The sequence below is a fragment of the Odocoileus virginianus genome, chromosome 27, assembly GCF_023699985.2.
Source record: "Odocoileus virginianus isolate 20LAN1187 ecotype Illinois chromosome 27, Ovbor_1.2, whole genome shotgun sequence".
Taxonomy (NCBI): domain Eukaryota; kingdom Metazoa; phylum Chordata; class Mammalia; order Artiodactyla; family Cervidae; genus Odocoileus; species Odocoileus virginianus.
In genome coordinates, this window is record NC_069700.1 from 39,559,966 (window position 1) to 39,574,821 (window position 14,856).

The 14,856-nt window shown below is 42.2% G+C and overlaps 1 protein-coding gene across 18 annotated transcripts in view; it reads right to left on the reverse strand.

Annotated features, from left to right (window-relative positions):
- DST (dystonin) overlaps nucleotides 1-14,856 on the reverse strand; it is a 513,682-nt gene that overhangs the window by 122,316 nt on the left and 376,510 nt on the right. For all 18 annotated transcript variants that reach the window (XM_070456721.1, XM_070456720.1, XM_070456704.1 and 15 more), the window contains 4 exons: nucleotides 13,552-13,675; nucleotides 5,360-5,568; nucleotides 3,644-3,961; nucleotides 453-619 (listed from right to left, as the gene is read on the reverse strand). In XM_070456721.1, coding sequence (XP_070312822.1) covers nucleotides 453-619; nucleotides 3,644-3,961; nucleotides 5,360-5,568; nucleotides 13,552-13,675 — 818 coding nt within the window. The remainder of the gene's footprint in view (nucleotides 1-452; nucleotides 620-3,643; nucleotides 3,962-5,359; nucleotides 5,569-13,551; nucleotides 13,676-14,856) is intronic.

Consider the following 14,856-nt stretch of genomic DNA (forward strand, 5'->3'; position numbering starts at 1 on the left):
ATTATGTCTGATCTCCAACTCCTTAAAAACCAACTATTTTTTTTAAAAAAAGCATCTAGAACTACATTGGATTGATGCATAGTTTTTGAACTGAGCCCAGAAAGCCATGGCCACTGGCTATTTTTCAAGGTTATTTCAAGGTTTTTGCTGAAGGTTTCAGACTAAAGTTAAGTTTAGACAACTTTCAGTAAAATACTACCACCACCATGTTCTTCACATAATGCTTTCTACTTTCATATAAGAATAATTTACTTTCCCTCCTAAATAACTTAACAAAAATACACCTCATTTTAACAGCAAAAGAATTAGCAATATAGAAGTACTTATAATTGCCCTATGCTTATTTCTCAAGTTTCCAAAACTGTTCCAGGTATCTGTGTTAAGGAAATAAAAATCATGCATTCCAATTAGTATCAAGTGGAATAAAACTCCATTTCCTAAGTGGTGCTTACTTTTCTTTGACAGTGTCCTCCATTTCCTTGAATTTCTTTGACAAATTATTTGTTTTTTCAAAAACCAGAGCCTTATCCCCTGGTAAGCCATGGCTAGAGATCTCCTTCAAGAGATTCTGCAAAACTTCCAGATCTTTCTTGCGTTCTAGCAATTCAGATGTTGATTCCTGCAAAACATCAATATGAGATGTTGCTGCGGACACAGAGAACAGACTCATGACTGTCAAAGGGGAGGGATCGAGGAGGGATGGGGTCAGGGTTTGAGACCAGCAGAGGCAGACTCTTATATGCAGGAGGACAAGCAGGGTCCCAGTGGCATCCGATGATAAACCACGATGGAAAAGAATATGGAAAAGAGCACATATACTTATATACATACACAAATACCCTTTTTCAACAACACAAAAGACGACTCTACACATGGACATCACCAAATGGCCAACATCGAAATCAAATTGATTACATTCTTTGTGGCCAAAAGTGGAGAGGCTGTAAACAGTCAGCAAAACAAGACCTGGGAGCTGACTGTGGCTCAGATCACCAGTTTCTCAGCAAAATTCAGGCTTAAACTAAGAAAGTGGGGAAGACCACTAGGCCAGCCAGGTACGACTTGAATCAAATCCCCTAAGAATATGCAGCAGAGCTAACAAATAGATTCAAGGGATCAGAACTTGTAAACACTGTGCCTGAAACTATGGACGGATGTCTGTAACATTGTACAGGACACAGCAAACAAACCCATCCCAAAGAAAAAGAAAAGCGAGAAGGCGTAACGGTTGTCTGAGGAGGCCTCACAAATAGCAAAAGGGAGAGGAGAAGTGAAAGGCAAGGGAGAAAGGGGAAGGCGTATCCAACTAAACGCAGATTTCCAAAGAACAGCACAGAGAGACAAGAAGGCCTTCTTCAATGACCAGTGTATAAAACCAGAAGAAAACAACAGAAGGGAAACACTAGAGCTCTCTTAAGGGAAACTGGAGATACCAAGGGGTCATTTTGCCTAAAGATGGGCACAGAACAGGACATACAGGGTAGAGACCTAGCAGATGCTGAAGAGAACAAGCAGAGATGGAAAGAATACACAGAAAAACTGTATAAAAAAGATCCAAATGAACTGGATGACTACGATGGTGTGGTCAGCCACCCAGAGCCAGACATTCTGAAGAGCGAAGCCAGGTGGGCCTTAGGAAGCGCTGCTATTAATAAAGCTAGTGGATGCAATGGAATTCCAGCAGAACTATGCAAAACCCTAAGGATGATACCATCAAGGTGCTGCATTCGATACGTCAAAAATCTGGAAGACCCAGCAGTGGCCATAGGACTGAAAAAGGTCAATCCTCATCCCAATTTCCAAGAAGAGTACTACTAAAGAATGTGCTAGCCATCAGACAATGGCTCTCATTTCCCATGTTAGTAAGGCCATACTTAAAATCTTGCATGCTAGGTTTCAGCATTATGTGAACCAAGAACTTCTAGATATCCAAGCTGGGTTTAGAAAAGGTAGAGGAACCAGAGATCAAATTGACAACATTCACTGGATCATAGAAAAAGCAAGGGAATTCCAGAAAAACACCTACCTCTTTTTTCATTGATTACACTAAAGCATTTGACTGTATGGATCATAATAAACTATGGAAAGCTCTTAAAGAGATGGGACTACCAGATCACCTGACTGGTCTCCTGAGAAATCTGTGTGCAGGTCAGGAAGCAACTGTTAGAGCCCTATATGGAACCACTGGCTGGTCAAAGAAAGGAGGACGACAGGGCCATCTGCTGTCACCGTGTCTGTTTAATGTATGTGCTGAGCACATCAGGAGAAATGCTGGGCTGGGTGAGTTATAAGCTGGAATCAAGACAGGCAGGAGAAACATCAACAACCTCAGATATGCGGATGATACCACTTTAAGGGAACAAAGCGAAGAGGAACTCAAAGAGCCTCTGATGAGGGTGAAGGAAGAGAATGAAAGAGCCAGCTTAACATTCAACATTCAACAAACTAAGATCAAGGCATCCAGCTCGATTACTTCACGGCAAATAGACGGGAAAAAAGTGAATGTAGTGACAGATTTCCTCTTCCTGGGATCTAAAATCACTATGGATGGTGACTGCAGTCATGAAATCAGAAAATGCTTGCTTCTTGGCAAGAAAGCTACGGCAAACCTAGAGAATGTGCTGTGAAGCAGAGACGTTACACTGCCAACAAGGTCTGCATAGTCAAGGCTGTGGTTTTCCCAGTGGTCATGTACATTTGTGACAGCTGGACCATAAAGAAGGCAGAGCACCGAAGAATTGATGCCTTTGAACTGTGGTGCTGGAGAAGACTCCTCAGAGTCCCTTGGACAACAAGGAGATCAAACTAGTCAATCTTAAGGGAAATCAATCTTGAACACTCATTGGAAGGACTGATGCTCAAGCTGAAACTCCCTGTATTTTGGTCATCTGATGCAAACAGCTGACTCACTGGCAAAGTCCCTGATGCTGGGAAAGATTGAGGGCAGAAGGAGAAGAGGTGTCAGAGGATGAGATGGCTGGACAGCATCACTGATGCAATGGGCATGAACTTGGGCAAACTTTGGGAGATGGTGAGGGACAAGGAGGCCTCGCATGCTGTAGTCATGGGATTGCAAAGGGTCAGATCTGACTGGGCGACTGAACACCACCACAACACACTCACATAAAACTGACTTAGTTTGCTGTACGGCAGAAATTAACACAACACTGTAAATCAACTAGACTTCAGTAAGAAAAATAAAACAATATAGAGGATGTTGCCAGGTCTTCAAAGGGCATCCCACCAAGTTGTAGGTATGGACGCAAATGACCCTTCTCAGAATGTCACAGAGCGATCCTGCCTACGATAAAAGTGTAAACCAACATGTAGGCAGGCTGTCTGAAAGAGAACATGGTAAACTTTAATTTAAAAATGCACTCTACATTCTACTCTGTGAGTTCTGGAATAGGATATGCGTAGTACCTATGATATACAGAAGATGAGAGATGGGGTTCATTTCTGGGCAATGAGCAGAGGCCTCAAGGAGGAGATGGGCTCTGAAGTTTTTAAAGGAGAAAAGCACAGATCTTTTCCAATCCATCAGCAATTTAAATGATGCCTGTTAATCGTAATTCTGCCCGTAAATACTTGTCCTGGCTGCTGACATACTTGATCAGCCTTGTGAGCTCCATGGAAGACATACCTGCATAAACTGAGACAGCTCAGTAACATCCTTCCCAGGTACATCTGCCTCAGTGAGAGCCTGGGTTTTGGCTTCTAAGAACGTCTGGAGCTTTTCTGAGAGGTTCTCAAACCGCTCCACTTTGGTTTTAAGCTTCTCCATTTGGGCAAGTTTTTCTTTGTGTTTGTGACTTGCTTCTGAAAAGCGGAAGGCTAAGTCCTTCATCCGGGCCTGTAGCGAGGACGCGGTGGATGGGTCGGCAGTTTCCGTGAACCTGTTTACTTTCTCATTCATGGCATTTATGCTGCTCTGTCGCCCTGCAATGTCCTGCTCCAGCATCTGAAATGAACCAAAGACCACATAAGTAATAGAATGATGTTTACAAATAACGTCACAGACTTGTCAAGATTACTATTCGTAACAACAGAAGCTTGAGCCACCTGTGACTACGGAAGCTAACAGGAGTGACAGACCAGCTGATGGGGTCCCCACCCGCCCCGGCCAACCAGGGAGCCTGGAGACAGCTGGCCGGCTGCCCGGGAGACGCGGCAGGCGGCTGCCACTCTGCGACCCTGGGACCTCCCGCAGCCCAGGGATTAGCCACGCTCCTGGTTTTCCAAAGGCCGGACAACAAGACTGATCTGATTAACTCCTGGGCAGCGGGCTGAAGCCAGGCGAACAAACAGGGCCCGGTGCGTGAGATGCCCTCTGCCACGAGCGATGCTCAGGAAAGGTACAAGCAGCCCGTCTCTGCTCCTTCACACACGTGACCGTGCAAGCACTACTTTCTGTGCTGCTATACTCAGGAAACATCTCTTTACGCCTTAAATTCATCTTAAATCTACCCATCTGTGGAGCTCATGACACTTTTCAATATAATTTTTAACTGATATGTAACTGACATACACATATAACATTATGCTACAATAATGTTGAACAGTAAATCAGTTTCAGCTGCACGACATAACTGGGCTCCCCGATGCCCCAGCAGGTAAAGAATCTGCCTGCCATGCAGGAGTCACAGGAGATGTGGGTTCAATCCCTGGGTCAGGAAGATCCCCTGAAGAAGGAAATGGCAAGCCAGTATTCTTGCCTGAAAACTCCCACGGACAGAGGAGCCTGGCGGGCTCCAGTTCAATGGGTCTCAAAGAGTCGGACATGACTGAGCGACCAAGTTCACATGCGCATATAACATGAAGATTCAATAGTTGGAAATATTGCTAAATGATCACCACAATAAGTCTAGGTAACGTTCATCACCACACCGAGTTAAAATTTTTTTCTTGTGATAAAAACTTTTAAGATCTACCCTCTTAGTAACTTTCTTACAATTATTTTGAATTTACCCAATATCAAGTGCTATTTTAGCCAGAGAACCCAACAATATACAGGTTCAAGTTCCCAGGAAAAATAAGTCTGTTTTCCCTGAAGAAAATTAGAAGGTTATGCTTTCTGCCATCAAAAATGATGTTTACAACTCAAGACCATATGTTGAGGAGGATATATATAAATATATATAAAAGAGCAAATAATGTTACACTAACACTTTATATAAGGTTTTATGTCTGCACATGGGAAAATCCAGGATATATGAATTTTAGGGATGAAAATGTGTAGTGAGGATGAGTGAAAGGCTTTGAGACATGCAGAGCATGAAAGCATCCACACTTTTTAACTAATCTGAGATGTTTTTACTGTCACTGAAAAGCGGTCTACTTGCTGTCTGGAGTCACTTACGATGCTTTTACTGATGGCATCCTGCAGAGCGCTAGAACTCAAGGGCAGCTGGCACGGCTCCTGCAGGCAGCGCTCCACGCCCGCCATCCAGAGCAGCATCTCGTCCAGGCCGTCCTGCACGCTCAGCGAGCGGGTCAGCGTCATCTGCAGCCTCTCGTTCCGCTCGCTCACGGACGCGGACAGGTCATCATACCTCCCGACAATGTCATCTAGTCCAAAAGAATCAGGGAACGTCAACCACTAAGTGCTCTCTGCCCCCTTCCTTTGCAGAATACGCTATGGAGAACCACAAAATTCCCACACTAGAACTGGAAGAAGAAGAAAAGATTTAAGTGGCAAATTCACATTTGCACCATCAGAGCACCAACAAAACCTGAAAACAGAAAGCAAAGGTCCCAGTGAAAAATAGAAAGCTGGCGATTTTTGACTAGTGTATACATGTGTATATCATCTGGATTTGAAAAGAGCTTTTGGGATGTGTAAACATTTGAATTGTCCCAGAGAAATCAAAGAGTTCCAGATAGCCAATCTTTGGAATTATGGTTTCTCAATGTGACATTTCAGATTAGCCACACTTCTTAACTACGTGGGGGGAAAAGGTGTCAGCTGCACAGAGCTGATTTCAAGGAAAAACATACACTTCTAAGGATTTATTCAGAATTCACCTTTACACATAAAAATTATTTCAATCTCTGTCTCTATTGCTGTCTCTCATACACACACATACACATTTAGGTTTTGTCATACTTTGCATCCTAAGCAAAGTATTCAAGTACATAGAAGGTGGCAAAGGCAAATGTTAATAGAAAACAGACAACAAAAATCCACATAAAATGAAGAAGGCTGAGATTGCGCTTCTAAGGTTAACACTGAATTTCTTTGATAAATTTAATAGCAGACAAAAAGAGAAGAAAAAAAACAAAGTTAACAGACCGACCTATCAGATGAGATTAGTTTCCATTCTGAAGACTTAAGATGCTTAAAAAAAAAAATCTTTCTGGCTAGTTCTCATTCGTATATAAAGCTCTACATTTTAACATCCTATATTCTATACTGCAGACCAATAAGAAATTCAAAGAACAATGGTTTTTAATGTACTCCCCTTTCCTTTCCTCCCCACAACCTGTCCCTCTGGAAAACAATCATCAATTACACTTACTGTCCAAGAATCTGAAAAAAATTGTAATGATTTCTGAATGCCATCATCTGATACACTATAGAATGTTTCAATGGAAGAAAATATTTGACCTGAAACATCTCTATAAAAATGAAACACCTTATACTCTTATGTTTAGGCCACAGAACATATTTCATATAATTTTTGTTTGTTCTAATATTATATCATGGGAAAATAGTTTGCCAAGTTCTCACCTAACTGAGAGGTTAAACTGGGATGCAATAAGGAGTCAGTCATGCTCCTTTTATGAAAATACTAAGATGGCCCTGGGAAGGGGTGGGGAGGGCAGAGTCTCTGATATGCACCTAGGTGCCCAGGGCAGACAGGAGCAGGTTCGAGTTCACGACTCTGTGAAAGTCACAGAGCAGGCCACCCTGAACTTCAGGTCATGACTGGCAAGTGAGCCGCTTCTCACATGGGCAGCTTCGTGCCTCCCCAGGGCACCATCCTGTCTGTTCCACCGTGTAAGTGATGTCCCAGGCAAAGGCACTATTCTAATAAACTTAGCACACACAACGCTGTAAATCAACTATACATCAATTAAAACTTTTTCTAATCAACGCGTAGTTTATTTTTGGACTTAGTAATAAAATATCACTAAATTCTTAATGTTAGTAACTAAAACTTACTCTAGAAAAACGTACAAACAAAATTTACTTTTAGAATGTTACTTTTTTAAGTGGTTGGTTCCCTTAGAAGTCAACTAGATCTTAGAGAAACTCCTCTATATCTTAAATATACTTTCACATATTCCCGGGAAACTATGCCAGAGAGAAGTTTTAGTCTTAAAACAATGTAACATATGTTAAATAATGTAACACAAATTTTTAAACAAATGCAAGTGAATTGTGTACACTTAACAATGGGGAAAATGCCAAAATACTTCTTCAAGTCACAGAATTACACATAATATGAGTCTTTTGTCTCCCCCTCCCTGTACAAGTCCTTTCAGCAGTGGTTACCAATGTAACCAGCGCCTGGGACAGAGGAGCAACACGTTGTAACTTTCACTCTTATTGTGATCTTATACTTTAACATATTACATTTTTTGTGTCTTATAATCATAATGCACACAATATGTTAAGATAGTAACATCTGAAATTTATAAATACACATGCATTTCTGAGTATCTATATACACATGCTGAGAAGTACAGGACAGAATGTGTGATCAGGAGATTGTGACCGTCTCCAGACAACAAACTGGTGGCAGTCAAGGGAGTGGGGCTCGGGGAGATGGAGTTGGGGGCGTAGCAGACATAAGCTATTGTACACAGGATGGATGAAGAACAAGGCCCTGCTGCATGGCACAGGGAACTGTGCTCAACATCCTGTGATAAACCACAAAGGAAAAGAACATTATCAGTTCAGTTCAGTCGCTCAGTCGTGTCTGACTCTTTGCGACCCCATGAATCACAGCACGCCAGGTCTCCCTGTCCATCACCAACTCCCAGAGTTTACTCAAACTCATGGCCATCGAGTCGGTGATGCCATCAAGCCATCTCACCCTCTATGGTCCCCTTCACCTCCTGCCCCCAATTCCTCCCAGCATCAGGGTCTTTTCCAATGAGTCAATTCTTTGTAAGAGGTGGCCAAAGTACTGGAGTTTCAGCTTCAGTGTCAGTCCTTCCAATGAACACCCAGGACTGATCTCCTTCAGGATGGACTGGTTGAATCTCCTTGCAATCCTAGGGACTCTCAAGAGTCTTCTCCAACACCACAGTTCAAAAGCATCAATTCTTCGGCACTCAGCTTTCTTCACAGTCCAACTCTCACATCCATACATGACCACTGAAAAAACCACAGCCTTGACTAGACGGACCTTTGTTGGCAAAGTAATGTCTCTGCTTTTTAATATGCTGTCTAGGTTGGTCATAACTTTCCTTCCAAGGAGTAAGCATCTTTTAATTTCATGGCTGCAATCACCATCTGCAGTGATTTTGGAGCCAGAAAAAATAAAGTCTGTCACTGTTTCCCCAACTATTTCCCATGAAGTGATGGGACCAGATGCCATGATCTTAGTTTTCTGAATGTTGAGTTTTAAGCCAATTTTTTCACTCTCCTCTTTCACTTTCATCAAGAGGCTCTTTAGTTCTTCTTCACTTTCTGCCATAAGGGTGGTGTCATCTGCATATCTGAGGTTATTGATATTTCTCCTGGCAGTCTTGATTCCAGCTTGTGCTTCTTCCAGCCCAGCGTTTCCCATGATGTACTCTGCTTCTAAGTTAAATCAGCAGGGTGACAATATACAGCCTTGACATACTCCTTTTCCTATTTGGAACCAGTCTGTTGGTCCATGTCCAACAGACATGTTGCTTCCTGACCTGCATATAGGTTTCTCAAGAGGCAGGTCAGGTGGTCTGGTATTCCAATCTCTTTAAGAATTTTCCACAGTGTATTGTGATCCACACAGTCAAAGGCTTTGGCATAGTCAATAAAGCAGAAATAGATGTTTTCTGGAACTCTCTTGCTTTTTTGATGATCCAGCAGATGTTGGCAATTTGATCTCTGGTTCCTTTGCCTTTTCTAAAACCAGCTTGAACATCTGGAAGTTCACGGTTCACGTACTGCTTAAGCCTGGCTTGGAGAATTTTGAGCATTACTTTACTAGCGTGTGAGATGAGTGCAATTGTGTGGTAGTTTGAGCATTCTTTGGCATTGCCTTTCTTTGGGATTGGAGTGAAAACTGACCTTTCCCAGTCCTGTGGCCACTGCTGAGTTTTCCAAATTAGCTGGCATACTGAGTGCAGCACTTTCACAGCATCATCTTTCAGGATTTGAAATAGCTCAACTGGAATCCCATCACCTCCACTAGCTTTGTTCATAGTGATGCTTTCTAAGGCCCACTTGACTTCGCATTCCTAGATGTCTGGCTCTAGGTGAGTAAATCACACCATCGTAATTATCTGGGTTATAAAGATCTTTTTTGTACAGTTCTTCTGTGTCTTCTTGCCACCTCTTCTTAATATCTCCTGCTTCTGTTAGGCCCATACCATTTCTGTCCTTTATCGAAACCCATCTTTGCATGAAATGTTCCCTTGGTAGCTCTAATTTTCTTGAAGAGATCTCTAGACTTTCCCATTCTGTTGTTGTCCTCTATTTCTTTGCATTGCTCGCTGAGGAAGGCTTTCTTATGTCTCCTGGCTATCCTTCGGAACTCTGCATTCACATGGGAGTATCTCTGTGTAAACAGGCGCAACTGACCACTCTGCTGTAGAGCAGAGATTAATACCACACTGCAACTCAACCAGACTTCAGTTTAAAAAGCTGATAAAAAAAGAAACCGCATTTACATCACTGTTCAAATCCATGAAAGAAATACTGCAGCAGAAAAAGTGTAACATTTCATATGTTTCTTTCACATTTTCTTGGAACAATGCAGATGTTATGGTCATTATTACTGATATTTTGCCTCCAGGGTTCTTGCTTCTTTGAATACAAAATCATAAATAAGAGGAAACATTTTTCTTGTAAGTTAGAAGCATATTGTATATAGCTGGAAATAAGTCATCTGAAAGAAAACATTTTTAAAAAAAAGATTCTGAATGTCTGAAAAAACAAAAAAGGTGTCTTCTACAGACACTTCTACAGAGTGCTTTTATTTTTTAAATTCACTTTTGTTGGTGTAGAGTTGATTTACAGTGTTGTGTTACTTTCTGCAGCACAGCAAAGTGTATCAGTTATCCCTGCATACACACATATATAGGGCCTCCCTGGTGGGTGCCTAACACACACACACACACACACACACACACACTGCTTTTTAGATTCCATTCCTGTGTAAGGACTATTAAGCAGACAGAGTGATTTTAGAAGAGCAAAGCTTCATCCTTCTCTTTACCTAAAATTTCAACTCAGATTTTAATGCCAGCTCTGTTGTGGTGAAAGGTCTGTTAATCATTTGCTGTGTTAGGATTTTTATTTCACACCAGTTCAGTTCAGTCACTCAGTCGTGTCTGACTCTTTGCGGCCCCATGGACTGCAACGTGTCAGGCTTCCCTGTATATTACCAACTCCCAGAGCTTGTTCCAACTCATGTCTATTGAGTTGGTGATGCCATCCAGCCATCTCATCCTCTGTCATCCCCTTCTCCTCCTGCCCCCAATCCCTCCCAGCATCAGGGTCTTTTCCAATGAGTCAACTCGTCGCACAAGGTGGACAAAGTATTGGAGCCTCAGCTTCAGCATCAGTCCTTCCAATGAACACCCAGGACTGATCTCCATTAGGATGGACTGGCTGGATCTCCTTGCAGCCCAAGGGACTCTCAAGAGTCTTCTCCAAAACCATAGTTCAAAAGCATCAATTCTTCAGTGCTCAGCTTTCTTTATGGTCCAACTCTCACATCCACATATGACTACTGAAAAAAACATAGCTTTGACTAGACAGACCTTTGTTAGTAAAGTAATGTCTCTGCTTTTTAATATGTTATCTAGGTTGGCCATAACTTTTCTTCCAAGGAGCAAGCATCTTTTAATTTCATGGCTGCAGTCACCATCTGCAGTGATTTTGGAGCCCAAAAAAATAAAGTCTATCACTGTTTCCCCATCTGTTCCCATGAAGTGATGGGACCAGATGCCATGATCTTAGTTTTTCGAATGTTGAGTTTTAAGTCAGCTTTTTCACTCTCCTCTTTCACTTTCATCAAGAGGCTCTTCAGTTCCTCTTCACTTTCTGCCATAAGGGTGGTGTCATCTGCATATCTGAGGTTATTGATATTTCTCCTGGCAGTCTTGATTCCAGCTTGTGCTTCATCCAGCCTGGCATTTCGCATGATGTACTCTGCATATAAGTTAAATAAGCAGGGTGACACTATACAGCCTGACGTATTCCTGTCCCTATTTGGAACCAGTCTATCCTTCCAATACAGTTCTAACTCTTGCTTCTTGACCTGCATACAGATTTCTCAGGAGGCAGGTCAGGTGGTCTGGTATTCCCATCTCTTGAAGAATTTTCCACAGTTTGTTGTGATCCACACCGTCAAAGGCTTTGGTGTAGTCAATAAAGCAAATGTAGATTTTTTTTTTGAATTCTCTTGCTTTTTCTATGATCCAAAGGATGTTGGCAATTTGATCTCTGGTTCCTCTGCCTTTCCTAAATCCACCCTGAACACCAAGAAATTTTCACACCAAGCATTTCACACCAAGAAATACTTAATAATGTCAAACACATTAAATACAGGAAAAGAAGCAAAGTTAAAACAAAAAATACAGGAAGACATTAAGCGACGTTAACTGATAATCCACTGTGCATTTAAACTAAATACTGTGAGTAGACACCAAGGGTAACATAACAGCTCTGTTCTCAAGAAAGTCACCATCTAATGTGAGAGGATGCACAAGCATCACTGGCACTGAATTGAGTTTCCAGGATCACGAAAGAACCCAGGAGAGGAGAAGCAGGAACATTTCAACCTCTTATCACTGAGCTCCCACTCTGACAAGACTTCTCAAGCTTCTGCTCCTGGCCATAGGTTGGAAATCTAGCTCAGCCCAATCCCAACAATCAACAGAATCTTGTTGGGGTCTACTTTCTCTGAGTATTGCACATTATTTCTTTTTTAATCAACTAAAATATAAAATAAAATTTTTAAAAAACCTAAATGTAAGGCTGGATACCATAAAACTCTAAGAAGAAAACACAGGCAGAGCACTCTGAAATAAATCACAGCAGTTTCTTTTTGAATCCACCTCCTACAGTAATGGAAACAAAAACAAAAATAAACAAACGGGACCTAATTAAAAGCTTTTGCACCACAAAGGAAACCATAAACAAAATGAAAAGACAACCCACAGAATTGGATGAAATATTTGCAAATGAAGCAACTGACAAGGGATTCATCTCCAAAATATACAGTTTATGCAGCTCAGTATCAGAAAAACCAGCAACTCAATCAAAAAAATGGGCAGATCTAAATAGACAGTTCCCTAAAGAAGACATAAAGATGGCCAAAAAGCACATGAAAAGATGCTCAACATCACTAATTATTAGAGAAATATAAATCAAAACTACAATGAAGTATCACCTCACACTGGTCAGAATGGTCATCACCAAAAAATCCACCAACAATAAAACACTGGCAAGGGTGTGGAGAAAGGGAAACCCTCCTACACTGTCACTGCAGGGAATAGTTCCTCAAAAAATCTAAAAACAGTTACCATAGGATCCAGCCACCCCATTCCTGAGTATATATCCAGAGAAAAATGTGATTCAGAAAGATACATGCACCCCAATGTTCAAAGCAGGACTACTTACATTAGCCAAGACACGGAGACAAGCTAAATGTCCATCGACAGATGAACGGATAAAGATGTAGCATCAATACATATATACAGTGGAATATTACTCAGCCATAAAAAGAACAGGGCAGTGCCATTTGCACCAATATGGATGGACCCAGAGATTATCATAGTGAGCGAAGTCAGACAGTGACAAATATACGATATCATTTATATGTGGAATCTAGAAATACTGATACAAATGAACTTATTCACAACACAGAAACAGACATAAAATACAAACTTATGGTTACTACACGGGAAATGTTGGCGGGGGAGGGATAAATTAGGAGTTTGGGATCAAGAAAGTACACGCTACTGTGCAGAAAATAAATAATCAACATGGACCTACAGTACAACCTGGGGAACTGTATTGAGTATTCTGTAATAAATAACCTATGAGAAAAGAATAGATACATGTCTATGTATAACTGAATCATTTTGCTGTACCCCTTAAACTAACAAAATACTGTTACTCAACTATAATAAAAAATAAAAAGTTTTTAAAAAGTTTTGCTCTATTTTCTAAATCAAAACTTATGTTCTTTGCAAACCACACAACCAGTCCCCACTCCCAAGATGCTAACACACCTGCCAAGGAGGGCGTGTCTTCGTCCAGACGGAGAGGAGCCGTTTCAGAGTGAGTGACGGGAATATGCTAGCGAGCGATGCCTCCGTGTCTATTATGAGACCATTTAGAACATAACCACGAGCCCAGACACAAGGACTCTGCACACTTACCCAGTGTCTTCTGGATGTCGTTCTTGGCGGGAAGTAAAGGTCCCCTGGAGTCTAACAACACTTCAGCTGTCTTCTTCAGTTTCTCCACAGCCACCTGCTGACTTGATATCTGTCCCTGCAGAGCCTGGAGGATCAAATGCCTCAATTACACTCAGTAGGACTGAGTAACAGATTTCCAGCATGAAGAAAAGGTGCACAGTAAGACAAAGTGAAATCGGACAGAGATTTGCCATCAGTAGAAACTTGCCCAGAATTCTGAGAATCAGGCCAGTTATAAATCGACACTGGCAACTACCAGCCACTTGGGATCATCCAGATTCAGTACTGGAACAAAACCTCAGCATCTGCTCACGATAAACAGCCTCAATCCTGATCCTCAAACACTCCACCCTTACCCCAAGTTCCCCACAACCTCCAGAAAACAAAGACAAATGAGAAAGAAGCAAGCAACAGAAAACCTTTGGGACACCATATTTCAGACTCCAGGTAAGGAGATAGTTAAGGATTCTCAGCACGTCCTGACTCAACGCTGAGTCATATTCATTTCCATCAATGAAACAGAAGTTGATTAACATCTAACCAATTTCAAAAAAGCTTGCTGTATTTTATGAAAAAACAAAGATCACACAGATACAAAGCTTAGCCACAGGGTCCTCTGGCCTAAGGCAGGAAGTGGTGAGTGCCAAAGACGAGTAAGAGAGGCAGAGCGGGGAGGCCTGCTCTGTGGGGTGGGCCTGGCCGGGTCTGGGGAAGGGGTGGCTCTGGGCATCCTCCTGGGCTGCACGGTCCCCAGGTGGTGCCTCCTTCCTCCTTCCCGTCTGCACACCAAGCAGCAAGCCCTGACAATTTCAGCTGCTTCATCTGTGTTTAAACTCGGGCTCTTGCTCTGTATTTTTGAGTCACAGGAGGATAATCTCTCACTTCACTGGAAAAAGCCTCCTAACCACACGCTCTCCCTCCAGTCTCTCCCCCGATACAGTCCCCAGTGTGTTTGATGGAAGACACACCCGGCTTCACCACGCACTGAGCTCGGCAGGCAACCCTGAGCTTGGCTCTTACCGTGAACATCCAGCCGGGGGGCCCCCCATCTCCTCCCACCCCCGCCTGGAGCACCGCCCCAAGGAGCTCCCTCAATTGCCCTGTGAATATCACTGCAGTGATCTGTCTCTCTGATCAAACTGGAACCTCCGTGTGAACTAGGGATTGATACTATCCAAGTTCCATTACTACTGCCTCACCCAGCATTGGTCACTGATGGAAGTTTCTGGAATAAATGAGTAAATGAATAAGGAAATAAATGAAGTT